We start from the raw sequence: 27717 nt of genomic DNA, 5'->3' as shown, positions 1-27717 counted from the left end.
CCATCACCTCCAACTGTTTCAGCATAGTCTATTGATATGCATTTAACCAATTTGCCATGTAACCGATTGACAATTTTTGCGTTAATTCGTTTGACTAATTTTTTCTGTTGATAACCCTTTGGGATGAAATTCTTCAATAAGATTTGAACATAATAAGTTTTCTTTTATTGGGAACTTAAAGTGAGGAAAACGTAAAAATTTATAAGAGCTGAGAGCGCAGGAACTGTATCTGACAAAAGCATTCACACGAATGAGGTGAGAGGACTGTGGGCATGGGCCATTAACCTGAAATGGTTGAGAGGAGGGCGGGTCTTGAAAAAATCTCTTGGCAATAGTCTCGTCTCGCGGGTCTTGAAAAAATCTCTTGGCAATAGTCTCGTCTCGCGGGTCTTGAAAAAATCTCTTGGCAATAGTCTCGTCTCGCGGGTCTTGAAAAAATCTCTTGGCAATAGTCTCGTCTCGTCTCAAGATTTTCTTTTATAGTAGAACGTGTAACTGATTGACAATTTTCGCATTAATTCATTTGACTTCGTTTCCCTGTGCTAGGATTACCTGTGTACTCCGTTGATAACCCTTCGGGATTAAATTCTTCAATAAGGTTTGGACATAATAAGACTTCTTTTATTGGTAACTTAAAGTGAGGAAAACATAAACAATTTTAAGAGCTGAGAGCACAGGAACTATATCTGACAAAAGCATTCACATGAATGAGAGGTTAGAGGACCGTGGGCGTGAGCCGTTAACCTGACATGGTTGAGAGGAGGGTGGACTTGAAAAAAATCTCTTGGCAATAATCTAATTTCAAAATTTTCTTTTATTATATACACACACACACACACACACATATTACTACTACTCGAAGGCTTTAGAACACCCCTGTTTTTCCCCATTTTTCTGTTTGAAATTTAGGTAATTCAAGTGCAATGCATAACCTTAAATGGTACAAAGGTAAGTGGAAAACTACCAGAGGTTAAAGAAGACAATCTAGGTTACCAAAACCTGAAAAATAATGTGGGTGGGCATACTTTTAGGAGATGACAGAGGAGGTTTTGAGAAAAAGGAAGGAGCAGTGGCAGTAAGGAGTGAAGAGGAGGCCATGAGACAATAAGCAGGAGTGTTTGTGGAATAGAAAAAGATAAAAATGTGTATGGCATAAGACAAACTGATAGATATAGTGAGCTTATTTTATTGTTTTGGAGGTGTCCAGATAATGGAACTGGGAACAGTGGAAATAAGACTGAAAATAAACCTTTGAACCTCCAATACCTCAGAGTTGTGTTGGCTTATTATGCTGGTTGCTTCAATATTTTTAACTAATCTTGATCTATAGCTGGTCATGGGAGGCCAGGACCTATTCCAACTGCACCAGCTGCAATATTAATACTAATATTAACAATACATTTCATTTATACAGTGCCTTTCCTCTTGCTCAAAGCAATGCAGGAGCTAGTTAGATCCAATTTGGAATTGTTTAGTAATCTAACATGCATATCTTTTCAAATATAGAAGGACAGCCTACCAAACACAAAGAGAAAATGCAAACTCCACAAAGATGATGACAGAGTGCAAAATATGAATTCAGAATACGTGTTCAGTGAGTTGAAGAAAATGTTTTACCTTTTTTGTTTCAATTCATCAGACAAACACCCAAAATGACCTGGGATAAGTGCTCTAAAACAAATGCAGTGCAGATGTGAGGCTCAGTGAAACACAGGAATGGACTGATACCAGCACATCAGACGATATTTAATGCTTACCATTTACAATTCTAATACTGTCTTAAGGCTTGTACTCTTAGATGCTCCTGTTGCTATGAATAAGGTCTGCCTTCTTTGGTGGTGGGATTTCTTTCCAGTTTGCCGTGTTGCTTTTACTGCAGTGAATAATCACGTAATTCTGGCTGGCTGGCTGGGAGGGAAGGAGGGAGGGGCAGGGGGTTGAGTGGCATAGCTCCTTGTCTCCGTGGTGACGCTGCTGCTGTTACTGCTTAAGCCAGTGCTGCCATCACTCTCCTGCTTATTGATTCAGCAGCTCCATCCTTGCTGCAGTCCACAAGAAGGAGGGCTTTCCCGTTTTTTTCTCGTTTTGTAGTTGAGGAGCAGCAATACCCGACAACAAAGCCCTCCTTCTTTTGTCTTCATTTGAAGAGAAGGAATGCATTTGAGTGCATCATTTCTGCCAACGTTGGGATGTACAGAAAACAGCACAGCTGATCTGCACATCGCATAGGAGCGGCTTGCATCAGGAGATAAGCCCGGGACACAGGTAGCAGCCTTTCTCTCTCTCTGTCTCTGTCTGCCTGTCTCCATTGTCACTGCATGTTCCTGTCTCTTAGCTAACGCATTGCTTACGATGCTTATTTCATTTCTCTTGGCTTTCAAATTCTCAGATCTGTAATCAAGAGAGTTTATTCATTGAGAAATAGATTATTGTACAGCAAGGTCGTCATTTCCTTATTATTCTGTAATTTAGGCCATCTTCCAAACTATAGGGATTTAAGCTTTGTTTGAACATGGCCAGTCTCTAATGTATACTTGGAGTAGCATTATTGAAGAAAATATCCATTTATTTTTACACTGAGAGTTCATGTGATAAAATGTTTGTGTTTGCCCTGTAGGCAAAATGGACATCTTCTGTTGTTTTCATAATATAAGCTGTTTATTTCGCAGGTTTAGTTTGCCTTTCAATCTCTTAATTTGTTTAATAAACCTGCTGTATCCAAATTTGAGGGTGGTGGAAAAGAACCCCAGATGGGATGCCAAACCATTGCAGGACACACACACTCACACACTCACTCACTTACTCACACACATTCAGGGCCAGTTTAAAATCATCATTTTTGGGATGAGAGAGCAAAAGCCATTCTGATACCAGGAAAACATGTAAACACCTGGCAGACAGTGTCCAAGCCAGGAATCGAGGTCAGTCTCCTTTATAATTCAGATGGGGCCAATTTAAAGTTGTCATTGAATCTGCCCATGCATCTTTTTCAACACCTAGAGAAATAAATCCCTGGCAAAAATGAGAAAAAGGTCCACTCATGCTGTGCTTAAGCCAGGAAATGAACTCGAGCCCCTGGAGCTGAGTGGTAAGAGTGCAAACCAATGTGTCACCTGCAACTGTAGTAATGACATTTTAGCACTAACACTATAATGACACACAAACACATCTACTATATGCAGGTGCCTTTCGTTCACTCTGTAGATAAACATTCAATTTCTCTTTGTACCACAAACAACACAATTATGTTGTTAATGCCAGAATTCAACAAATTACTCTGCAGCTGTATTCAGCATTTAAACATCTATAGAATTAGCAGTTCCTTCTTAAGAATATCATGCATAAATGATTACTATGAGCTTTGTGTGATACAAAGCACTCCAATTCCCGGCCTTTTGTAGGATGTGTTGCAGAGAAAAGGCAAAGGAGGATGGCAGTCTAACTGGCATTCCATTACACGGGGCAGCACGGTCTGTTAGTGTTCATTATGAATGTTGTGCAGGCTGTGCGGTACGTAGATGAGGTGTCAAAAAAGGAAGAGGGGAAATCTCTGTTGTTTTTCTTAATTTTCGGACAGAGGTTCCGTGCTGAGCTCAAGGTGACGGTGACATTATTAGCGTCGGTGATCCATAGCAAACAAAAACGGCCGTGCGCTCCCCTGCATACAGCGTCTCTTTGGCTTGCAGGCCTGTCTGGTTGAGCAAAGCTTGTTCAGTGATGAGAGAAGATTTAATTAGGTACTGTCCGCTTGCTTTAGAAGAGAAATATGGCAAGGCAGGCTTCTAAAAACACTGCTCTGATTTAAAATTGTGTTATATAACAAAGCCTGGCACATGATTAGCAGGATTTTCTTTTTTAAAACCTAAATGCCTGAAAACAGTGTAATTCTAAATTCTATAGGATAATTCCATTGGGACACCCTGTGACCCTGAATTGGATAAGCAGGTTAGGAAATGAATGGATATATCGTCAGGATGTGTAGTGTTTTTGTAAACACAAGTAGGATATTAAAGTTGAATTAATATGATGGCTAATAATGATTATATTATAGTAACGTTGGTTCTTTTTAGTTTACATAAATTATCAAAATGTAATTAATAAGGTGGGTGAGCTGGCAGATGATACAAACCTAGGAGGAGAGGCAGAAATCATATAGATGAGAGAAATTATTACAGCTGGACTGGGGCAGAATTCAGACTTAGGCTTACATCTCAATCAGTGTCCACAATAACAGATACTTCCTGGATTGGTGGCACAACGTCACTATGGTTTGTTGCCTCATGACTTCAGGGAACTGGATACAACTCTTGGCCTGTCACCATCTGGTTGGAGTTTGCACACTTTCCCTTTGTCTAAGTTGATCTGTATTCTCTACTCCACCTTCCTCACTTGTTAAAAAATGTCCATTTTATGTTGATTGGTGACTTTGAATTGGTTGGGTGTGGGTAAGTAGAAATGTGCGAACTCCTCTGAATTCACTTTGTTTTGAAATGGAAATGTTTTGTAATTTCCTCAAAACTGAAGTTAATGGGGAAGAAGAAATTCAACTAGTTTTAAGTTGATATTAATGGTGCAGTTGTCTTTTACATGTCCCTAAGAGGTGGGGAAGTGTCTGACAGCCATGCTGCGCCAATTATTGTGGGCAAAATTGTGAGGCTGCAGTGCTAAGAACCACTCAACTGTGCATTACTGAGATAAACTTATACTTTGAGTTCATAATATTTAGAGTCCTTTATTTCTTTCTGCTATTCCCAAGCTACTATGATTATGACTAAAAAACACCCACAGAGCCTGTGGTTCAAGGAATCAGCATTGTCTACTTAGGGGGCTTGACCCTGTTGGTCTGCGCTACATAGTGATGACCGGTGAAAGTTCTGTGCATGTGCGACACAAATTGGGCAGGTAGTGATATCCCCTTTCAACATTGGTTGCTATAGCTCCATGATGTCTCACAAAGTTTAATGGGGTGCTGGAAAAAATTTTACCTGAGCTTGCTACACAAAACATTTTTAGGGAAAAGTTCAGCGAATAAGATCACTGGCAAACTCAGCAAATTTGCTGTGAAAAATGCTTTGGTGAATTCCACCTACCAACATTATGAGTAAGTGTAGCCATCCACAAACAAGCAGGACATGTGGCACCTTTAGTCCTTGGAAGGGTAGTCCCAGTCCTGGAGGGTCACAGATAGCGCCGGCCTGTTAAATAATGTCACTTGAGGCAAGGCACATTTTTGCCACCCTGTTATGTATAACCTTCCCAAGCTTGAGATGATACATTCAATTCACATGCATTTCACATTATGGTACTTGCATCACAATGCAATAATTCCACTGTACATTGGAGCCTCATATCAACAGAGCAATAATAAATACATTTCATGAATAATTTGTTATTTTTTGAACATACATTGGGAAATGAAAAGGATTAGCTTTAAACATAAAAATGCACAAAACTAGCATTAAAAACAATACAAATATCCATCCAGCCCACTATATAGGGGTCACAGGGGTCTGCTGGAGCCAACACAGGGCGCAAGGCAGGAAACAAACCTCAGGCAGGGTGCCAGCCCACTGCAGGGCACACACACCAAGCACAATTTAGGATCGCCAATGCACCTAACCTGCATGTCTTTGGACTGTGGTAGGAAATCCACGCAGACACGGGGAGAACATGCAAACTCCACACAGGAAGGACCCGGGAAGCAAACCCGGGTCTCCTAAATGCGAGGCAGCAGTGCTACCACTGCGCCACCATGTCGCCCCAATACAAATATCGAATATAAATTCTTTACCACTTCTGTTTGAGCTCTACTTTGAGTTTTATGATTATTAAATTGAATGAACCTTGGCTGTTTCACTCACCCCCAGACACTTCTCTAAATCCTTTGCCAGTTTCAAATTGTCCTGTAAGGTAAAAGGCACTTGGCTGCCATATTTAACTAAACGCACATGGTGCGAAACCAGACAAAAATTGGAAGTTGGTATTTAGATATTGTGGACTAAAGGGGGCCCCAAGCTATAACCACACAGACACAAGTCCTGGGCACAATTAGACCCTTTTAATTCTTCCTTTTTGCCTTAAAGCATATTTCTCCTTCATAATTCCTTGCACTACCATACTATTTCCCATACTTCCTTTCTCTTTTTCTCTTTTCTACTACCCGGAGGAGCTTTGATCTCCTTGTTTCCTGACTCTAACTCCCCTGGCTAATATGGAGTGTTCCATTTTAAGCCTGACATGGGAGCATTTCTGACACGTCACATTTGTAGCCAGAAATCACTTCTGGGTCAGACACACCCTCCATCTGTCAGTCTCCTCTCAACGGCCCCCTTCAGTGTCACCTGTGGACCCCAACAGGACTATCCTCCTCCTACTGAAGGAGCATATGACCCCTGTCTCACCTGTCCTTGTGTTATACCAGCCTCATGACCAGGAAAGTGAACAGCAAACATCTCAGCTGGGATGTCCAACCATCACCTTTGGATATCAATTATTAGGACCCCTTGACTAGGAAACAGAGGGCCAATATTCCAGCCTGTTTTCCATCAACCCATCCTGTCCATCTAATATGATGGCCTTCTAGCCAAGTGAGGAAACACCATAAACCCCAGCCAGGTACATCTATGACTACCATTAGACTATATTAACATCCATCCATTATCCAACCCTCTATATCCTAACCACAGGGTCACGGGGGTCTGCTGGAGCCAATCTCAGCCAACACAGGGTGCAAGGCAGGAACAAACCCTGGATAGGGCGCCAGCCCATTGCAGCTATATTAACATTTAACTCATATTTTTCAGAAATCACCCCACAGTGGGGCAGTTCTTAAAAGATGGAAATTAGAATAACTGCATGTCCTGTCCTTTAAAAAACATGATCTAAGTAACTATTGTCCAATTACCTGAATGTGCACATGTAAATTTATGAAAGCAAATATGTAATGAGTAACGCATTGAGTAGCACGTGTACTAATGAACGGTCAACATGGGCGCAGAGGTGGATGATGCTTTTCACAAATATACTGCAGTTCAATGAGGAAGAACAAAAGCATTTGATCAAAGGGACACACGCAATATAATTTCTCTTCATCTTCAAAACGTTTGTGATAAGGTATGACAGGGGAGGCTAGTGATGAAGCTAAAACAAGTGGACATTCATAGGGTGTAGATGGATAGAAAATTGCCTCAAACAAAGAAAATGGAGTAATGAGATAAGGAACTCTTTCATGTATTAGGCATTATTAAAAATGGTGTCTCTAAAGGACAGATGCTATGATTTATAAATATGATGAACTAAAACCTAAAGGTCTGCTGATGATAATAAACTGGTAGATGCCGCAGAGTCAGCCTATACATTACAAATGTGCTGGACAGGATGGAATTAATATAGATATTATACATATAGTAGAAGTAAAAATATTAAATAAGAATACATAACGAAGGTCTGAAACTAGAAAGTACAACTTATGAGAAGGACTTAAGAATTATCCTAGACTGTTCATGGTCCACATCCAGTGTACAGAAGTAATGAAGAAGGCTAAAAGGATGTCGAGTTACCTTATTTGAGGTGTTCAGTACAAATCAAGGATGGTTATGACCCACAAGAGAAAGGCCTCATTTGGGACCTTGTGTGCAGCTTTGTCATTTATGTTACAAAAGAAGTGTGACACCAACTTAAAGTCCAGAGAGGAACAACCAGACTGATTCCAGCACTGCATGGTATGAGATACAAGAGTGGTAGACAGTAGTACTTTGGAGACCTTCAAGTCTAAACTTCATAATATTTTGAAGTCATTCAGTGAATGACCATTGACATGCTAGCTTGGTGTGAATGGCCTGTTTTTGTCATGTTCTATAAAGCCATTGTCACATACACACCTATTAGTTGAAGGGGATGTCAGACTTGACGACTACAGTTGCTGATCTCATGGCCGAGCCATGTCACATTACATGACTACATATTGCTGGGCATGTCAAATTAGACAACTGTGTGATGACTTTCCAGCACTGTTTAATTTTTCCAAAGTATTACAAACTCACTCCTTTTTCCAGCAGCCAATAACATGCAGTATGGTGGATCCAGGGCCTATGTGAAAGTTCACAGGTATGGGGAGTTTAGCTTCAGTCTTGGCACTTTTTTTCCCTTTTTCCATCCTACTGCAGTACACATGCTAGATGTTAGATGAACAAGACTCTCTTCTGTTTGTGAGATTCGTATTCCTTGTAGCTGCATTCTATGCATTGTACTTCCAGCTGAGTGTTCATTGGTTGTCAGTCCCCCACATGCACACAAGCCCACCCCTACGACTTAAGACAAAATCAAGCCTGTCTGATTTAGTCGGGGCGAGCTACGGACTGCTTGAAGTGAGTCGCTGATGATGTCACATAATGAAACAGGCAGTCATTGTGGCACCCTGCCTCCAACTCACTAAGGTTATGTAAATGAAGTCTACAACTGAAAATCACTGGAAGAGCCATGTCATGTGATAGTGCTTTAAGGCAACATTTTAAATAAGTGTGCCACTGTTTCAACGTCAATAAATAATTATTCATTATTTATTATTATATATTAGCTACATGTCCAAGAAATACAGAGCTTGTGGAGTCTGGATGCCCAAAATGAAACTAAAAGTCAAAATCCATGCAAAAATCCTAATAAAATCTAGCAAATGTCTCATAACCACTCCTAACACCACAATGGTCTTTTGTTTATATCCACAATCTGCCATAGTTTGGAATGGCAGCATTCACCTAAGTGGTTTTACAGCAAATATTCTGTGTTGGTCAGTGATCTTGCTCACTGAATAGTTACCTTGAAATTTGCAGGAGTACACAACGCTGACCTTCATACCATTGTGAACATGAAATCACACAATTACACAGCTACATTCATTATCTTTGATTTCTATTTTTTTGACTGTATTTTTGTTAAAGTAAGGATTTTTGCTGAATGTATGAGCCAGCCATGTAACATTTGTTGGCAAAAGTGGGATAGCTGATAGCCTGTCTTTTAACTGTACATCCTTAAATTAACATTATTCTGGACAAAAATTTTTAATTACCTCTCAGATAGCCTTGGACTCACAATCCCTCCTAACCCATTAACAGCTGTGTTTGGGGTTCTTCCAGAGGGGCTTAAAGTGGAGAAAGACAAACTAATTGTGATCGCATTCACTACACCGTTGGCACGCAGACTTATTCTGATAAACTGGAAGAATCCAAACTCTCCTCTTTTAAGTCAGTGAGAAATCGATGTGTTATATTATTTGAAATTGGAAAAAATCAAATACTCAGAGGATCCGTACAGACGTTTTTCAAAACATGGCAGGATCTATTCAGTAATATTTTAAAATAAGTTCATGAAGCATAGAGAATTTATTAATTTAGGTATGTTTAAAAGCTGTAAAATTTTTATGCCGTTTGGCTTGCTCTCTCTCTCAAGGGTGGGGATCGATCTGTTCTTAACTCTATTTTTCTTTTTGTAAAAACTTGATTGCTTTGTATGGAGTGCAATAAAATTAATAATAATAAAAAAAAAATTAACTGTACATCCTTGACCAGAGGCCCCACCTTCTACATTGTGTGTCCCTCACTCTGCATTATTCTACTCTTGAAATAGTTATAGCACTGCTTGAGTCTATAAGCGGAATGCCTTCTCCAGTATCTGAGAAAACTAAAGAAGGCATCCCCCATTATGGTTAAACTATCACTGTAGCTGTGTTTTTCCAAAGTTACCAAAATTCAGCAGCTGTAACTCAAAAAAATTGGATTCAACAAAAGCCCGACACGCAGACATGATTCCACAGACAAAATATTGTAGCGACCCGTGGATGAGTCTTAAAAAGTTTTCAGAGCCGAACTCAGCCGTGCACGTCTCCCAAACTGGTCGGCCAGCGGAATGCCAGCGCCATGCAAGCAGCTGTACCTAGCTCATTAGGCAAGCGATCACTCGCGTCCCATACACTGCACAACTCCGAGCGTCTCGGCAATCATTGCTTAGATGAAATCTTAGCAATACACAGCTCTGTCCTGTTGTATCTCTTTATTAGAGCAGATAGTCAGAAAACAAAGCTCAATCACATTGCAAAGCCATTGCGAAGGTCATTAACGAAGTCATCTTTCTCATTGATGGTAACTATTTAAAATTTAATAACCCCGGACGGCAATAACCCAAACCCACCCCACCAGTTGAACACAAACACATACAACAAATTACAACAGGAACAATTATTCTATTGCCTTGCTAATTTAACACAACAGTAAACTTTACATAAATTACCCACAATGCATCATGCCGCCAGCGCTGGCTGCCGGGTCACTACAATATATTCATTTTTAAAATTTTACTTAAGTTTCAAAGTAAAACCGTTCACACAAAAAAGAAAATGAAAATAGCAAAAAAAGGAAAAAAATAATGTTAAGAAAAGTTCAGTTCTAAGCTTAATCTTGTTACATCTCAAATCGTTACTATTTACTTAACATTTCTGAACCATTTCAAAATGGTCAGAAAACTGTATGCTTATCCCATCTCTGTGTAGAAAATGGGTCTTTAAAGGGTGCTTTCACACCTACAGCATTTGGTGCGCACCAAACGTGTTTGGTCCCTTGGTTCGGTTCGTTTGCGTTGATGTGAATGCAATCTCGGTACTTTGGTGCGCAACAAATCAATCGATCCGAGACCTGCCTTGAAGGGGTGGTCTCGGACCGCTTTATCCGCTCTACTTTGGTACGGTTCGTCTGGTGTGAAAGCAACCAAAACCAAATCTGACGAAATGGTACAGTTTAATGCACTTTGGGTATAAGAGATACGGGGTTGTGGGTAAAATTCTTTTCACTTCCTGTTGACTCCATTACATTTTTCAAGCTATCGACTCGCGATGAAATCAAACTGCGGAGAAACGTGGAGTGCCGAAGAAATTAAGTGCCTCATAGATATATGGTCGGATGAGCATATCCAAAAGCAACTGTCCATGACACATAAAAACAGCTGCATTTACGCGCTGTTCAGTAAGCAGCTAAGGGAGAAAGGCTATCCTCGGACAGTTGAACAATGCCGTATTGAGACAAAAAAACTTCGGGCGAAGTATATACAGTAGAAGTGCGTGATGCACTTAGCAAGACGGGAAGTTCTGGAAAAGAGAAAGACAAGTTTCCCTGTTGCCGATGGGCTTCGCGGTCTATTTTGGTTCGTTTAGAACAAGGCATATGTGAAAGCAAACCGTACCCACGTCTGTTTACTACCTTGTAACATTTTTCTGACTGGTGCGGACTAAAGCAATCGAACTATAGGTGTGAAAGCACCCTTTCAAGTTCCTGTTTACTGGGACCTGTTCTAAACACAACTGAGCTTATTATCACACTGTTTCTCAGTTATAGTAAGAAGGTTCTACCTCTTACTAACATAGGGGGAAAAGACCATACCAGCTATGACTATGGAAGAAATTTGTATTCTATTCAAATTAAGCAAATATTAATATGAGTTTAACTCAAAACTTTAACTTTCTAAGATTGGCTCTTACAATCACCTTTATTGTTTTCTGAAAGCACACTTTGGTTTTTGAGCAAACGCTACGTCTTAGGCCACATTTGCATGGCTGTGGGGTTTATTGGGAACCGCTGGCTTATGGCATCCTCAAGTTTTGGCTGTAAAGTTTGACTTTCAGAATTAAATAAAGCAACAAGGTCAAGCAGAAGCACTTGATAAATTCGAGTTGGCACAATGTCAGCATGCCACTCTGTCTCCTCACAGCAATCAGTTCTGCCAGGGAGGAAAGGCTCTTTGTTTCTCAAAATCAATTATGCACCAGTCAGCAAGGCCAGGTCATTTCTGTCTCAAGATCTGCCTAAGGAGTTGAATTAGGAAAGCCATTGAAATATTAATCGTAATGAGGGCTCAATGATGGTCTTTGTTACTTTTATTGCCAATTAGAGCTTTAAGATCCTTCCGAGAACATGTTCATATCCAAGTAACTGAGCAAAATAAAAATAGGAAAGGCATTCCTAGTGTTCCACTACTGTTCCAAATAGAATCTTAATTTCTGTGTCTTCTTGGTTATCACCTTGCTGATGCGATGCTGTTCTTCTCAACTGGCTCCAGGCCCCCCAGACTAACTTTTTATGTAAGCTTTTCATCAAGCATTTCTTTTTCTCTGCAGGGTTTTTAAGGAAGTGAGGTCTCCATCAGGCAGCGTACAAGTATGGAGGCCCCGCTGGTATGTCTCGATGAAGAATTTGAGGACCTCAGACCCTGTCGTATAGATGAAGACAGGATCCAGGGCCCCCTACTGTCAAATGGGATGCATCCAATCACACGAGAGGATTTCTCAGAACTGGAGACCTTCTCAGAAATGATCAGCTTCAAGTCCATGGAGGACTTAGTGAATGAATTTGATGAGAAACTCAACGTGTGCTTCCGTAACTATAACACCAAAACTGAGGTGCTTGCCCCTGTCCGCAACCAGACACATATCGAGGAAGAGGAGGAGCTTCTGCAAGACGAAGAGTAAGATCATAATTTCTGTTTACTGCTCTAACAAATTTGATGGGTGTGGAGTTGACCCGAGTAGTAAGTGGTTTAGCCTTGAGAAGGACTCTGCAGCAAACTGGGTTCAAATCCTAGTATGGTCACTGGCTTTGTGGAGGCTATTTGTGTCCAGGCCTTCATGTTTTCCTTCTGGATCCCCAAAGACGGTTCACCGACAAAAGCGCGATAGACATATGCGCCCCGACAAAACCGCGACCGACAAATGAGCGCCGACAAACCCGCTAACTGGTTTTCGACAAATGCGTGCCAACAAAATTGCGAGAGAGGCCAAGAGAGTGGGACGCCCTTGCTGCAATTTTTCCTACATATGCAGGGCATGATCTTAAGGACTATCTGCGTGCCGTGCTGATGGCATGCCGTGTCTCATAATATTGACTTCTAAAATAAACATTATTATATATGCTTTAAACTAGTAATTCATATTTAATGAAACTTTCGCGATTTTGTTGGGGCGATTTTGTTGGGGCGATTTAATCGACGCTTTTTTGTCGGTGCGCATGTCTATCACGCAAATGTTGGGTCACACCAAAGACATATAGATTATTGCTGCATCTTTTAAGGGTTTTGGGGTGATCCTAACTTTGTTATGTAGACCCACAGATGTCCTGTGCCCCAAATCGTGTTCTCTTATCCTTACACTTACTGGCCTGAAAGGAGAAACAGCCCACAGCCACAATACACCTGTGCCTCTGACTAAATGGAAGACATCTCCTCTTCTTTCATTTGGACCCTAGGCAGTATAGAGCAAAAATTAAATGTTAACTAAGGGAGTAGGCAAAGAATCTTTATTCAGTCATTATAGTTAACATTCTTTAATATTCTTAATGTGTCAAAAGCAGAAGAAAAGTAGAAGAGTGTGGCAAATCACCAGTACAACGTGAATATTTTTAGGAGCCATTATAAATGATTCTGGGCAGCACACCCAATGTGTGTGCATTCACTCTCTTTAAGTTACATTTCCACATCTCATTAGTTCTCCTTTCTTCTTGCTTCTCTATCTTCTCTTGCTGACTTCTCAAAGATTCTCATGGCTAAGGTGAACACCCGTAGTTCCCTCTCTGGCCAGTGTCATTATGACAGACTGTATTAGTACATATTCACAAAGTGTGCATGCACAAACATAGCCAATGGGTCAAAAAATGTACTTTGACACATTTGGAAACTCCACAAGATGACTCGTTTCCCATTTAAAGATCTGATCTTTCCATCTTGCTAGACTAATTTTTTTATAGTGGCCACTTTTATTTTCCTAGTTTAGCTGTGAACTGTCTCTGCTAACACTTCTTCTTTGATGTGGTTAGCTAAACTATTACAGAGCTCAAAAGTTCAAATAAAAATAAAGTGACCTTGCTTACATTTTGAGTATACAGCTGGAAATATAAAATAATGTTTATAATCATTTTAACAAGTTTAAAAAGTATGTAATATAATAAAATCACATTCCCATAAGATTATATCAATTTGCAGCACTAATTTGGCCCGTTGTGAATATGGTCTGTGATGGACTAGTATCTCATCTAGGAACAGTTTCTTCTTTAGAACCAATGCTGTCAAGACAGGCATTGGCACCCTGGGATACTAAGCTAGATAGACAGGTTAGAAAATGGAGGGTAATGAAGGTGATGCTCCGTTATCAATCCAATCACAAGCAGGAAATTGCTCTTACATAAAAATGAGAATAAAGTAAATAATGACAAGGCATCTGACAACCCATAATTCCATTGTGTCTTCTATATAATTCCATTTAATGAAAAAGCAAAATATTTAAGTAGCTGGCACAATGAGAGAAACACTTAAGGAAATGGAAAATGCAAGTTCTATGCAAAACAAATACTTCCACATAGTTGTGGTCATCGTATCGCGCTGATGGTTATGTATGAACATGCTGGGTACTCTCAGTAGCTCATTATACACACATTAAAGTCTCAGATTTCTTAAACTATTGATGTTTAATGAATAATTGTGACTGGCATAGAGGCTGAAGGGAAGACCATCATGAGTTAGGGATACTGAGCAAACTCATATCTATGCTTTAATATGAAATTCAAAGAAAAAACAATTGACAGTTGTATCTTATTAGACTAAGATAGGAGCAGGAAAAATGGCCAAGACCAGTCTGGCATGAACTTTACACTGGGGGATACAATGACAGTGGCACTCAGTGTACAGCTACAAAATGCACATTTGTGAATGAAGTGGTGCAAGAACACAATCAGAGGTCTGCTGAACTGTGGAAAAGGTTAGATAAATGGCCTTTTACCATTTTCTTAATAAACTGGTGAATTCATGAATACACCAAAAAAGCCTCATGGCCCTAATACTTGTGTCCTATATTGAAGAGTTCAGGGGTCTCTCCAATTTTGCTGTAGAAATTTTCCATTGTTTTACTTTACTGAGTCCCTTAGAGGGCAAACTAAATGCCAATATGCAAGAACCATTCTGATCACATTCATCTTTTGGAGAAGTGTCCATATCCTGAATGTAATAATCCAGAATGATGATAATCCATTGTCAGCAAAATACCAAATTATAGATTTATTTATTATTAATAGATCTATCTATTATATAGTGCCATTCATATCTATCTATCTATCTATCTATCTATCTATCTATCTATCTATCTATCTATCTATCTATCTATTGTGGAAAAATAATAAATAGTTTGATCAGTTTGATCAATCTGGTGTACATGACAAAGCCACGCAGAACCTATCTTGTCCATAGTGCACATGACAAGTGTAACTTCCTGTTTCTCCTAACAGACAAAAAACCACAAGTGACCAACTGATGAACTTACAAATGTTGTAAATGCTGATCCAAGCAAATTGTTGTAAAGATGTAATGTTTTGAAATTCTTGTGCAACTAAAGTCATAAGACAAAGCTTTGCCCTATAAAAGATTTGGGACACCAACCCCTCGAGGCAGATGAAGGGCAGGTGTCCTAGGACTGTGCTTCTCTGTCATCTTACCCTTGCCTGGTGTGTATTAATAAAAGATTTTTTACTAACTTTAATTATATCTCTGTCTTCAGTCACAAGAAACGATACTATAGAAAAAGTGTCCACACTATCTATCTATCTATCTATCTATCTATCTATCTATCTATCTATCTATCTATCTATCTATCTATCTATCTATCTATCTATCTATCTATCTATCTATTAAATATCTAAAAACAATGTAGAAGATAGATTTATATAGCTACTTTATAAAATACTAAGCATTTACTATACAGACATTCAAATACTAGCAAACCTCTTTATAACCCCATATTAAGATTCAGCCAACCATTAATTAAGTAGGCAGATGTATTCTGGAAATCTTTTGTATGTAATTACATTTAAAGATAATACATATTTATTAAATGAGCACATTTATCTGTGCAACATGTTCTATGTTGTGTAATCCCCTTATAAATTACTAACCCTTTATTAAAATGAATGACTGTATTCTCGCAACACATTTAGTATGTCATCAAATTTATTCAAGGGCTACATAACAACTTGGTAAAACAATTTTTGATTACATTGTTTTTAAATATAAATCATTCATTATATAGACATTTAAATAGAGGCAAGTCTCTATTTAGCCTCCACTATATATTACTTAAATGTGTATTCTAATAGCCTTTTTGCATAATCCCTTTTTAAAAAAAGATTTAAAAAAACTGACCAATTCATCTCAACTCACGAGCTATAATCTGTATTCACATTCTAATATATTAAACATTGATTAAAATGAATGAACTTACTACTTCTTGCCGTAGAACATTAGAACAATCTGGATGAGAAGAGGCCATTGAGCCCAACAAAGCTTGCCAGTCCTATCCACTTAGTTCTTCTAAAATACCATCAAGCTGAGTGTTGAAGGTCCCTAACGTCTTACTGTCTACCGCACTACTTGGTCACTTATTCTATGTGTCTGTGGTTCTGTGTGAGAAGATAAAACTTCCTAATGTTTATGTAAGAAATTTACCTTTCACAGGTTTTCAACTGTGTCCCTGTGTTCTTGCTGATCTCCTTTTAAAGGAACAGTCTTGATCTGCTGGACTAATTCCCTTCATTATTTTAAACAGTTCAATTATGCCTCCTCTTGATCCCCTTTTGTTTAAACTGAAAAGGTTCGGCTCTTTAAATCTTACCTCATAACGTATCCCCTGTAGCCCCTCAATTAGCCCAGTCGCTCTTCTCTGGACTTTTTCTAGTGCTGCTATGTCCTTTTTGTACCCTGAAGACCAAAACTGCCCCAGTCCTCCAGATGAGGCCTCACCAGTGTGTTATAAAGGTTGAGTGTCACCTCCTGTGACTTGTACTCCACACATCAAGGTGCTATATAACCTGACATTCTGTTAGCCTTCTTAATGGCTTCTGAACACGGTCTGGCAATTGTCCAGTCCACTGCGACTCCCACATCATTCTCATAAGGTGGACTTTCAATTTTCAGACTTTCCATTGTGTTTTCAAATGTACTATATTTACTTCCCACATGTAATTCTTTACATTTAGTGACATCAAATTTGATCTGCCACAAATCTGCCCAAGCCTGTATGCTGTCCAAGTCACTCTGTAATAAATCTGACACTTCTTGCTTGAAATCCAAAAAGCCAGAAGGATTATGAGGTCCCCTTCCATGGTCTGTACTCATACTAAAAATCAAGATCAAGCAAGCTTTTAGCCTTCTGCTCCATGGGAGGTTTCCAGCCTCCCTGCCCTCACTTTAGACCTCCCTGAACTTGCCTGTAACTGGCCATGTGACATTTCATGACATTTCCAGTCGCAGATTTCATTTTCGTAAAGTTTGTTGCATGCAGTTATGGAGCTACCATGTAGTGTGGCATACATACCCAGTGGGTCAATCCGGCCTGTCAACCGTTCTCCTCTTAAGTCGTTGGGTTGGCTTTTGTGTGTGTAATTGCTGACAACCGTTGATCAATTACAATGCAGCCACAAGGAATATGGAATACAGGGCTTCAGGACCTGACAAACAGAAGAGCGTGTTTTGTGTGTTTTACTGTATCGCCACAGAATAGAAAAAGGAAAGAAAGGTAACTGACCTAACAGCTGTACCCGTGTATTATCGTGGGTTTTATAGGACTTGCCAACTCTGTTACTAAGTTGGTCTGCTCTCGCACCTTAAGATTATCACACATACAGACACACAAACACATATGGATCCTTCAAACCAAGTCCTGGGTGAAAGCTTAACTGTCAGTCACCCCACAGTACTCTACTTAGAACACCCTGACATTCACGCATAGACATCCTTAAATAGACAATGGAGAATACGTCTCGCAATATTCTACAGGAGTCCTGTTTACTTAAATAAATATCCTTAATTAGACAATTGAGCCATAATATATTTCTCAATATTCTATGGGAGTCTCTACTTAAGAACTTACTTATCACTGGCACTGACAAACATATGGGTGTCATCGTGACACAATTAAAAGCTCAACTCTTTTGGTTATGCATCTTACCAACCAAACAATATGCTCTGCAGTTGTCATTTCTTTTGAGGAGTGACGTCTTGGCCTTGATAACCCTATAGGCAAGTACTGTGGCTTCCTCCATACAGGTGTCTTAATTTTCAATTTATTATTTCAATCACTCTAGATATAAGCACAAAGTACAGCAAGTTAAAAGCCAATTGATATTTATTAAATAATAATAATACTAAACAGAACAAGAAATAATAGAAAATAAGACAGATAGTGAAGTCTGGATATATGTAGTGTTTAGAAAAAGTTAACGAAAAGATGTCAAAGATGGGGTGGCGTTGATTTAGCAATTGATATTCATGACATGCTTTACTTGATGATCAGATGAAAATGGTTGCATATCTCTTGCCCTCTTCTGACGTTGCTGGTGCCCTTCTCCTGACAGCACTCTGTCTTCTTCTCTTGATGTCCCTCTTACCAGGCAAATTTATTTTACAATTCCATGTGGGATTCTTCCGGCATGTCTTCCTTTCCCAAGCTGTAAAAAAATGTGGCAATTTGTTGTCCCAGGTGCCCATCCGTTCTCAGGTTATCAAGTAATCAATATCGTTTGAGGCATTTCCCAGATTTCTGCTCCGTTTACTGTGATTGATACTGGTACAATTCAGGAAAATCCTGATCTCCTGCCTCCTTAAGTATTACATTTATCCTGTCCATCTGAGCAAAATATTTGTTTTAATGTGATACAGTTCAGGAAGAAAAGGTCCATTTAAGATTAAGTTCATTTTTCTTTGTGTGAGCAAAAAATAAAATAAAATTTAAATTCCACAACACATCAGGCACATTGTTATACTGTCAAAGAAAGAGCTGAGCTTGCAATACTTTGGAAATGTGAAGCTGTGCTGGAAAGTCGTTCCTCGGTCGTCTAATTTGACGACTAGTCATATAATGCAACATACAGTACTTAGGCGACGAGATCAGCAACTGCAGTTTAACTCCTGACTAGAAGTCATGTAATGTAACATCAACTTAATGGACCATAGGTAATGTGAGGTAAAATGTCTGCTGATGCTAATTAAGAAGATTCCAGCTGTCCTCCAGTGAACCGAGTCCCACTGGCAGAGCACAGTGGAGCTGGGCTGGAGCAAACAAAAGGGTTCATTCACAATTTGTGTTGAAAGGGTGCTTGTTTGTTCTAAGGTGCTGGGTCGTGCCAGAGCTGGCGTGCAGGGCACAAAGCACAGCTTCTCTATTGTCTCTTCCTCGCTGTGCCACTTCACGTTGCAGCCTAACGCTTAGGAATAATCTGTGGGCACGTGAGGGCTGCACTGGACTGAGTGTGCGAGCAAGATTTTAGATTTTGTGGACTGTCTTGTAGAATCAGCTGTGACTTTTCATGGGAGTTAAGTATTCATCCATCCATCCATTATCCAACCCACTATATCCTAACTACAGGGTCACGGCGGTCTGCTGGAGTCAATCCCAGCCAACATAGGGTGCAAGGCAGGAAACAAACCCTGGGCAGAGCGCCAGCCCACCGCAGGGCACACACACACACACCCACACCAAGCACACACTAGGGACAATTTACAATCGCCAATTCACCAAACTGCATATTTTTGGACTGTGGGAGGAAACTGGAGCACCCGGAGAAACCCCTCACGCAGACACGGGGAGAATATGCAAACTCCACGCAGGCAGGACCCGAGAAGCAAGCCCAGGTCCCCTAACTGCAAGGCAGCAGCTCTACCCACTGCACCACCATGCCGCCCGGAGTTAAGTATCATTTTATAAATTCAGTTCCATAAAAAAAGTGCTAGTCCAAAGTGTTATTTTAATTGAGAAAATAAATCCAATTTTATTGACTTTTCAGAACTAGAGAAAGACAATTGAGCCCCAGAAGTAGGAGGAAGCGATTATTTACATGGTTCCTCCCAAAATTCTGTGTCAAGCTGTGATTTTTTTTAATATACTACAGGGAGTGCAGATGTGACTGTTTAACTTTACCCTTTGATGGGCTTGTATTTTGTTCAAGGTGGGTTTCTGATGTATGAGTGTTGTTAAATTATGTGAGTGCCATGGACAACAGATAGCATGACTTCAGCATAAAATGGAAGGTGCCAGGAGATGGGCAAGCAGACGATGGGGGCCAGAAGCAGCTCCATCACCCATACAGTGGTGCTTGAAAGCTTGTGAACCCTTTAGAATTTTCTATATTTCTGCATAAATATGACCTAAAACATCATCAGATTTTCACTCAAGTCCTAAAAGTAGATAAAGAGAAACCAGTTAAACAAATGAGACAAAAATATTATACTTGGTCATTTATTTATTGAGGAAAATGATCGAATATTACATATTTGTGAGTGGCAAAAGTATGTGAACCTCTAGGATGATCAGTTAGTTTGAAGGTGAAATTCCAGTCAGGTGTTTTCAATCAATGCGATGCCAATCAGGTGTGAGTGGGCACCCTGTGTTATTTAAAGAACAGGATCTATCAAAGTCTGCTCTTCACAACACATGTTTGTGGAAGTGTATCATGGAACGAACAAAGGAGATTTCTGAGGACCTCACAAAAGAGTTGTTGATGCTCATCAGGCTGGAAAAGGTTACAAAACCATCTCTAAAGAGTTTGGACTCCACCAATCCACAGTCAGACAGATTGTGTACAAATGGAGGAAATTCAAGACCATTGTTACCCTCCCCAGGAGTGGTCGACCAACAAAGATCACTCCAAGAGCAAGGCATGTAATAGTCGGCGAGGTCACAAAGGACCCAGGGTAACTTCTAAGCAACTGAAGGCCTCTCTCACATTGGCTAATGTTCATGTTCATGAGTCCACCATCAGGAGAACACTGAACAACAATGGTGTGCATGGCAGGGTTGCAAGGAGAAAGCCACTGCTCTCCAAAAAACATTGCTGCTCATCTGCAGTTTGCTAAAGATCACGTGGACAAACCAGAAGGCTATTGGAAGAATGTTTTGTGGACGGATGAGACCAAAATAGAACTTTTGGTTTAAATGAAAAGCGTTATGTTTGGAGAAAGGAAAACACTGCATTCCAGCATAAGAACCTTATCCCATCTGTGAAACATGGTGGTGGTAGTATCATGGTTTGGGCCTGTTTTGCTGCATCTGGGCCAGGACGGCTTGCCTTCATTGATGGAACAATGAATTCTGAATTATATCAGAGAATTCTAAAGGAAAATGTCAGGACATCTGTCCATGAACTGAATCTCAAGAGAAGGTGGGTCATGCAGCAAGACAACAACCCTAAGCACACAAGTCGTTCTACCAAAGAATGGTTAAAGAAGAATAAAGTTAATGTTTTGGAATGGCCAAGTCAAAGTCCTGACCTTAATCCAATCGAAATGTTGTGGAAGGACCTGAAGTGAGCAGTTAATGTGAGGAAACCCACCAACATCCCAGAGTTGAAGCTGTTCTGTACGGAGGATTGGGCTAAAACTCCTCCAAGCCGATGTGCAGGAATGATCAAAAGTTACCAGAAACGTTTAGTTGCAGTTATTGCTGCAAAGGGGGTCACACCAGATACTGAAAGCAAAGGTTCACATACTTTTGCCACTCACAAATATGTAATATTTGATCATTTTCCTTAATAAATAAATGACCAAGTATAATATTTTTGTCTCATTTGTTTAACTGGTTTCTCTTTATCTACTTTTAGGACTTGAGTGAAAATCTGATGATGTTTTAGGTCATATTTATGCAGAAATATAGAAAATTCTAAAGGGTTCACAAACTTTCAAGCACCACTGTATGTTAGGTGGAAGTGGTCTGCTGGAGGTGTCTCAGCTTGGACACTCGCATGGGTTCATGTGAACTGGAGTCTGAAAGTGCAGCCCTGTCATGGTCCCTGGGTGCCACAAGAGGGCATTGTCAGCAGAGGACTACCCTGGTTCTCAAACAACCCAGAAGTACTCCTCACAAGTCATGCTGGGTCACCAGGAGCTCTTCCAGGTCCACTTTAAAGAAGCTCACTGCCTTAACTTGGGGAATCAGAGTTGGGAGACAGCGGAGGCAGAAAGAGAGAAAATGCTTATTGTTTGTTTGGTTTTTGGTCTGTTTTTTATTGTTTTTAGTGCTTGATGGATTTAAAAAATCCATTAGTGACGCTTCCTACTGGTTGCAATGGTTTGCCTATCCATCCTTAGTACTAGGGTGTTGTACCGTGTTAGCCATTGTGAATGTAGTTGAAAGTCAAGCAAAATGACCCCTTTTATTGTTTATTATATAAAAAATTTACAATATGAAAGCTTTCGAGGCAACTCAGGCCCTTCATCAGGCAAGATGTAATCATCAGATGTAAGATTACATCTTGCCTGAAGAAGGGTCCTGAGTTGCTTTGAAAGCTTGCATATTGTAATCTGATCTATCTAAAGCTAATTTATCTAATCTATCTAATCTAAAGCTAATTTTAGTTAGCCAATAAAAGGTGTCATTTTGCTTGACTTCTCCCTATCCATCCTTGTAACCCAAAACATAAAATGCTGAGTATGGTGATAGATGGACATCTCTGTAAGTTACTCTTTCTCTTTTCGCTAATCTTATTGTGTTATTTCTTCAGTTACTCAGTTGAATTTGTCCATTATGTCAAACACACACATGGGGATGGAACCCATTTAGACAGCACCGGCTATGAGGCAGCAACCATCCTGGGACAAATAGTCAAATGGAGTTGCAGCACATCTTGGTAGCATTGGAGCTGCTGAGAACAAAAACCATTTTACATCCCAAATCATCAGCCTGCAAAGCTGGATCTTAAGTTTGTTAACCAAAGATAGAAATAAGAGGAGAATGTTCCACATGGAGCAAGGTCATCGGTGGAGTCCCTCAGAGTCCTGTTACTTTTTTTGATTTATATTAATGATATTGATTCTGGTATTGCTGTCATAACCGCTATGATTCGCCTTGTTTTTAGCGATGTGTTAGAATCAGATTGCAGGTCAGCCCCAAACTGGCTTCAGACCCCTTCCTGTGGCACCGACATATTAGATCAAACAGTAAAATTAATCTACTGCATACAAAAAAATGACCCAGAGAAATGGTGCAGAAAATCAATTTAATAAATCAACTATATACAAATCACACAAACTCAACAACAATGCTCAGATTCCATAAGCGCACACCCCTTTCTCAACCCATACTGTATGCAAATAACACCAAAAATCATGAACCCAAAATACCCCACAATGTCCACACAGTTTTGCCTCTTCATAAAATAAATTATCCCACAACGTTTCAGTCTTCAGGTGTGTTTTCCCAGAATAAAAGATTATTATTTGCTCACTCAGTCTTGATCATCTTAACTGTCCCATCTATTTCATTCAGTAGTCCGGGATCTCTTCAAGGTGGCCACCTCCAGACTGTGTAGGACTTTGACCCTCCACTGAGACAATATCTTTCCTGGATTTGACTAGCGCACATCTGTCACCTTCACCGTAAAGCTCAAGCTCTGTTTTTCCTCTTCTTTTCCTGCCTTTTCAAGCTCTTTTTTAATAGTACATCTGTATGTATTTCCATGGCACCCTCCCTATTGATGTATACCCAATACGCCTGTGCTAGCGGGATACGGCCTCACACTGTTTTCTATAGGTGCTCAGACAGAGACAAGGGTTCGCATTGGTAATAACACCACAGAAAAAAACAGAAAATACAATACAATACAATACAATTTATTTTTGTAAAGCCCAAAATCACGCAAGGAGTGCCACAATGGGCTTTAACAGGCCCTGCGTTTTGACTGCCCCCCAGTCTTGACTCTCTAAGAAGAGAAGGAAAAACTCCCAAAAAAAACCCTTGAAGGGAAAAAATGGAAGAAATCTTGGGAAAAGCAATTCAAAGATAGACCCCTTTCCAGGCAGGTTGGCGTACAGTGGGTATCAAAAAAAAAAAAGAGGTAAATACAGTACAATACACAGAACAGAACACAAGTATCCCTCAATACAATACAATAGTACAATAGTAATAGTACAAGTACAGAGCAAAAATTAATTTATGTGGCAGTGCCGCACTGGTGTAGGTAATAAATTTGTGAAATTCACAGGCAATGCTAAAATTGGAGGGATGGCAGCAAAAAGAATTCAAAAAGAGTTGGACAATCTTCAGAACTGGACGAGACATAGGAACCGGACAGAAACACAGACACACAGATACTTATCCTTTTATTAAGGTGGATGGTTTCTCCTTTATTAAAACTATTAGCCCTTTATTTCAACAGTAGTCCCACTTTTAGAGGAGTTGCTCTTGTGCACTTGTGCTCTGTTGCTGAATCTGAAATATCCAAAGACCCATAAAACTGGCAGGCTGGTTATTTCCTAGATGCATAGGGCAGACTTTCCACGACTTGCCGTATATTAACTTTGTCATTTCTGCTGCATTACATTACATGAAGTGATGTTTGCGGGAGCAGGTTGTCCTCATGTCTGTATAGCATTTCTTCTGGACATTTTTGTTTTCCTTCTTCATCTCAAACACTGTTATCTTAAGTTCTTTGCCAATTACCAATTTTCCATGTGGGAGTGGGCCATTCTGATGGACTTGCATCTCTTTGATATTGGGTGTAAGATCATGGAAAATACTTTTTTCTTTTCACAAGATCTCAAATCTTAAAAATGATTTGCTATGTTGGAGCATATTCAACTAACTGTAATATTATATAATGCTTTCATCTGAACACAATTGTCAGCCATAGTGTGCCATCTAGGCAGTACATCTTTACCTATAGTGCTTTTTCACTATTCATGAACATTTTGTGAGTTCTAAAATTTTTGACCACATATCAGTTGATTTTCGCCTTGAACCTGTTATGGCCAAGATAAGCGCCAGCGTTCTGCTGTCTTGGGCAGAATTAAGAAAATGGATGGATGTCTACCTCTAACCTCCATTCTCTGCTTTTTCCCTTTAGAGTTTGGGATGCTCTAACTGACAACTACATGCCTTCGACTGGCTCGAGCTGGGATGACACAAATGACGAAGGCCTCAATGGAAACCTGTCTGATCAGGAGGTAGTACTTGTTCTCCACCATTTTTCCTTTCCTTCTGCTCACTTTCTGTATGGCTATGATATGGGTGAGAGATGATTGAGTTTCTTCATAAGCAGTCTCTACCCTGAAGTGCCTCTTTTTGTGAGGTTTGGCTGAGCTCCTCTTCCAAGGAGGTTTCCTCATCACTTGATTTGATTATCTTCCTTTCTGATTTGGATCCTTATTCTCATATTGTCTCACTTAGTGGATGGTTCAAAAGGTGTTCAACACAGTCTGGCATGTGGGTGGCACTGTGACAATGTGGTAGTACTGCTGCCTCGCAGTAAGGAGGTTGGGGTTTGCATCCTGGGCCCTCTCTGCATGGAGTTTGCATGTCTCTCCATGTCGGTGTGGGTTTTCTCCTGGTTCTCTGGCATCCTCCCACTGTCCAAAAACATGAACTGGCGATATTAAATCGGCCCTGGTGTGTGTTTGGTGTATAGATGTGTGTGTGTGTTTTCCCTCTGATGGACTGGTGCCCTGCGCAGGGTTTGTTCCTAACTTGCGCCCTATTCTAGCTGGTATAGACTCCAGCCCCCAGTTGACCCTGGTCTGGATTAAGCAGGTCAGAAAATAACATGACAATATTTTAATATTGTTAATTGCAGATGCTAACATTTCTCACTATATTTTGGAAATACTGCTGCTTTGACAATACATTTCATTTATTTTCTTCCAACAGATAGATAGATAGATAGATAGATAGATAGATAGATAGATAGATAGATAGATAGATAGATAGATAGATAGATAGATATAGCTTTATTTGTCCCCGGGGAACATTTCCAGTATTGAAAGAATATACTGTAGATTGAACCTAAAATGCACACTTTGAAAAAAAAAAATGTAGTTGAAATTATAAGTGATTGTCCAATTTGTACAAAATTGGATGCCCCCAATTTACGATGTGAGCAAAAGATACAATTCTTCCAAATTCAGAATCAAGTCATGTATTTTTGTCACACAAAGAGGAGGGGACATTTGAGGGTGGGCTAAATCACCACGGTTGGCACAATCATACGTTGTGAACAGTATTCTGTGACACATCCAGACCAGCATTATGCCACCATCCTTTCAGAAGCTGCATGGTCTCCACAGGAAGTAGAGAGAGATGCATGGTGTTCCCAAATATTCTCTGTCAGAGTTAGGTGATGAAACTCAGTGAAAGGCACTGTCATCATGGAGGAATTCCTAGAAGAAAGTTCCCATGCCTCTTTGGACCATTTTCTTTAGGAAAAGGTCCCAAGTTTGCTTAGCACTAGTGATGAGTGCACTCAACAGAGGAATTTTGTCTTGTTAACATTTCCATGAAGTTGCACCTAAAGTTCATTTTGCCGGTGTTTTCTCAATTGTGAAAGGCAAACCTCACTAGAGGAGGGGTTTTAAAGTTGATTGGGGGTGAAAGCCAGGAATATTGAACCCTAAAGCTTATTTCACCACCATTCTATCCTCACAAAGTGAGATGAGATGTGATTTGTTCTTCTGCCTGTTTCCTTGACTGCTCTCTAATGTTGCTGCCACTATCTCAGTCTTGCACCTCCTCTTCCAGGTAGCTTCATGTGCTCTCATCGGCCTCACACACTGCATACCTGCATATTCGTGTCATCGTTTTTTCCTGATACTGCTTATTTGGGATGGTCAGTCAGTCCTAAATGATAATGAGGCCCGTTACACATTGTGTAATACTGATGCTTTACTTCTAGTTTTAACTCCACAGCACATAAAAAGTTTTAGACTTGTACACACACCATGGGGTGCCGTGTATTTATGTATTATTTTATATAAATGTTTGATATTGCTTAGCTGGTGGACTCAAGAAGATGTCCACGTCATCTGTTAATGCAGTGTGTTTACAAATCTCTTTCCACTGAGCTTTGCTTCTGATTGGTGTCCCCAGTCACTTCACCTTTGTGACTTCCAGGCCTTTGAGTTGCTGTCACAGGGAGCTCATTAAAGTCGCCTAATCAAATCAGTTTGGATGTCACAAACGTCATCCAGACATCTGACTCAGGCAGTTCTTTCTCTGCAAGGCTGGCTGCAAGTATTCCTCAGTGAGAACCTTTCTAAGAGGTTCAGTCATTCGAAGAGCACTAAATCAGTGTCATCTCAGCTCACTGGCAGCGTCATAATGCATTAAGCTTATTGAATCTTTTCTGTCTGTAGTGGGGGATGATGGGTCCTGCCATGCTTTTCCATTATCTCAATGAGAGATGCATGAATCTTAAGAATCTGTCAGCTCTTTGCTGAAACCTGAGAAGGAAGCTTTAACTTTTGTGCAAAAAACCGCAAAGGACATGAGCTGGAAGACCTTGAAATGGACTGATAATAGCTGATAGTTTGTAAGGGAATTGGGTGTCCTGGATCATAGATGAAAAACTAGAAAAAAAAATGGGGAGAACCTGACAGAGAAGACAGATGGGTGTATTGATCAAAGGACTATACATGACAGCAACGGGATGTACTGCTCAGAGATGGAAGACGAGCGGTTAATGAGGAGCACTAGGGACACCTTCACAACATCAATGAGGCAGGGGGCCTCCAGACCCAAAGGAACTCCTCATGAGATCTCCAAAATGTGAGACCCAAAAATACAGTCATACACTCTATGTCAAATCGATCATATGTTGGTCTCAAAGTGTACAGGTCATTGCCACTGAGGCCCTGTGGGTATTGTGTTTGTCACCAGTAAGC

The 27717-nt window shown here is 40.1% G+C and overlaps 1 protein-coding gene across 2 annotated transcripts in view; it reads left to right on the top strand.

Annotated features, from left to right (window-relative positions):
* Nucleotides 1–1983: 1983 nt before the first annotated feature.
* Nucleotides 1984–27717, top strand: part of fez1 (fasciculation and elongation protein zeta 1 (zygin I)) — a 49814-nt gene continuing 24080 nt past the window's right edge. The window contains exons 1-3 of one of the 2 annotated variants that reach the window (XM_039764150.1): nucleotides 1984–2265; nucleotides 12158–12504; nucleotides 24909–25008. In XM_039764150.1, coding sequence (XP_039620084.1) covers nucleotides 12200–12504; nucleotides 24909–25008 — 405 coding nt within the window. In that variant the 5' untranslated portion in view covers nucleotides 1984–2265; nucleotides 12158–12199. The remainder of the gene's footprint in view (nucleotides 2266–12157; nucleotides 12505–24908; nucleotides 25009–27717) is intronic. The other variant, XM_039764149.1, reaches the window with a different exon arrangement.

Source organism: Polypterus senegalus, chromosome 9, assembly GCF_016835505.1.
Source record: "Polypterus senegalus isolate Bchr_013 chromosome 9, ASM1683550v1, whole genome shotgun sequence".
NCBI lineage: Eukaryota > Metazoa > Chordata > Cladistia > Polypteriformes > Polypteridae > Polypterus > Polypterus senegalus.
Note: the sequence above shows the minus strand (reverse complement) of the source record. Positions and strands in the feature narration are given on the sequence as shown.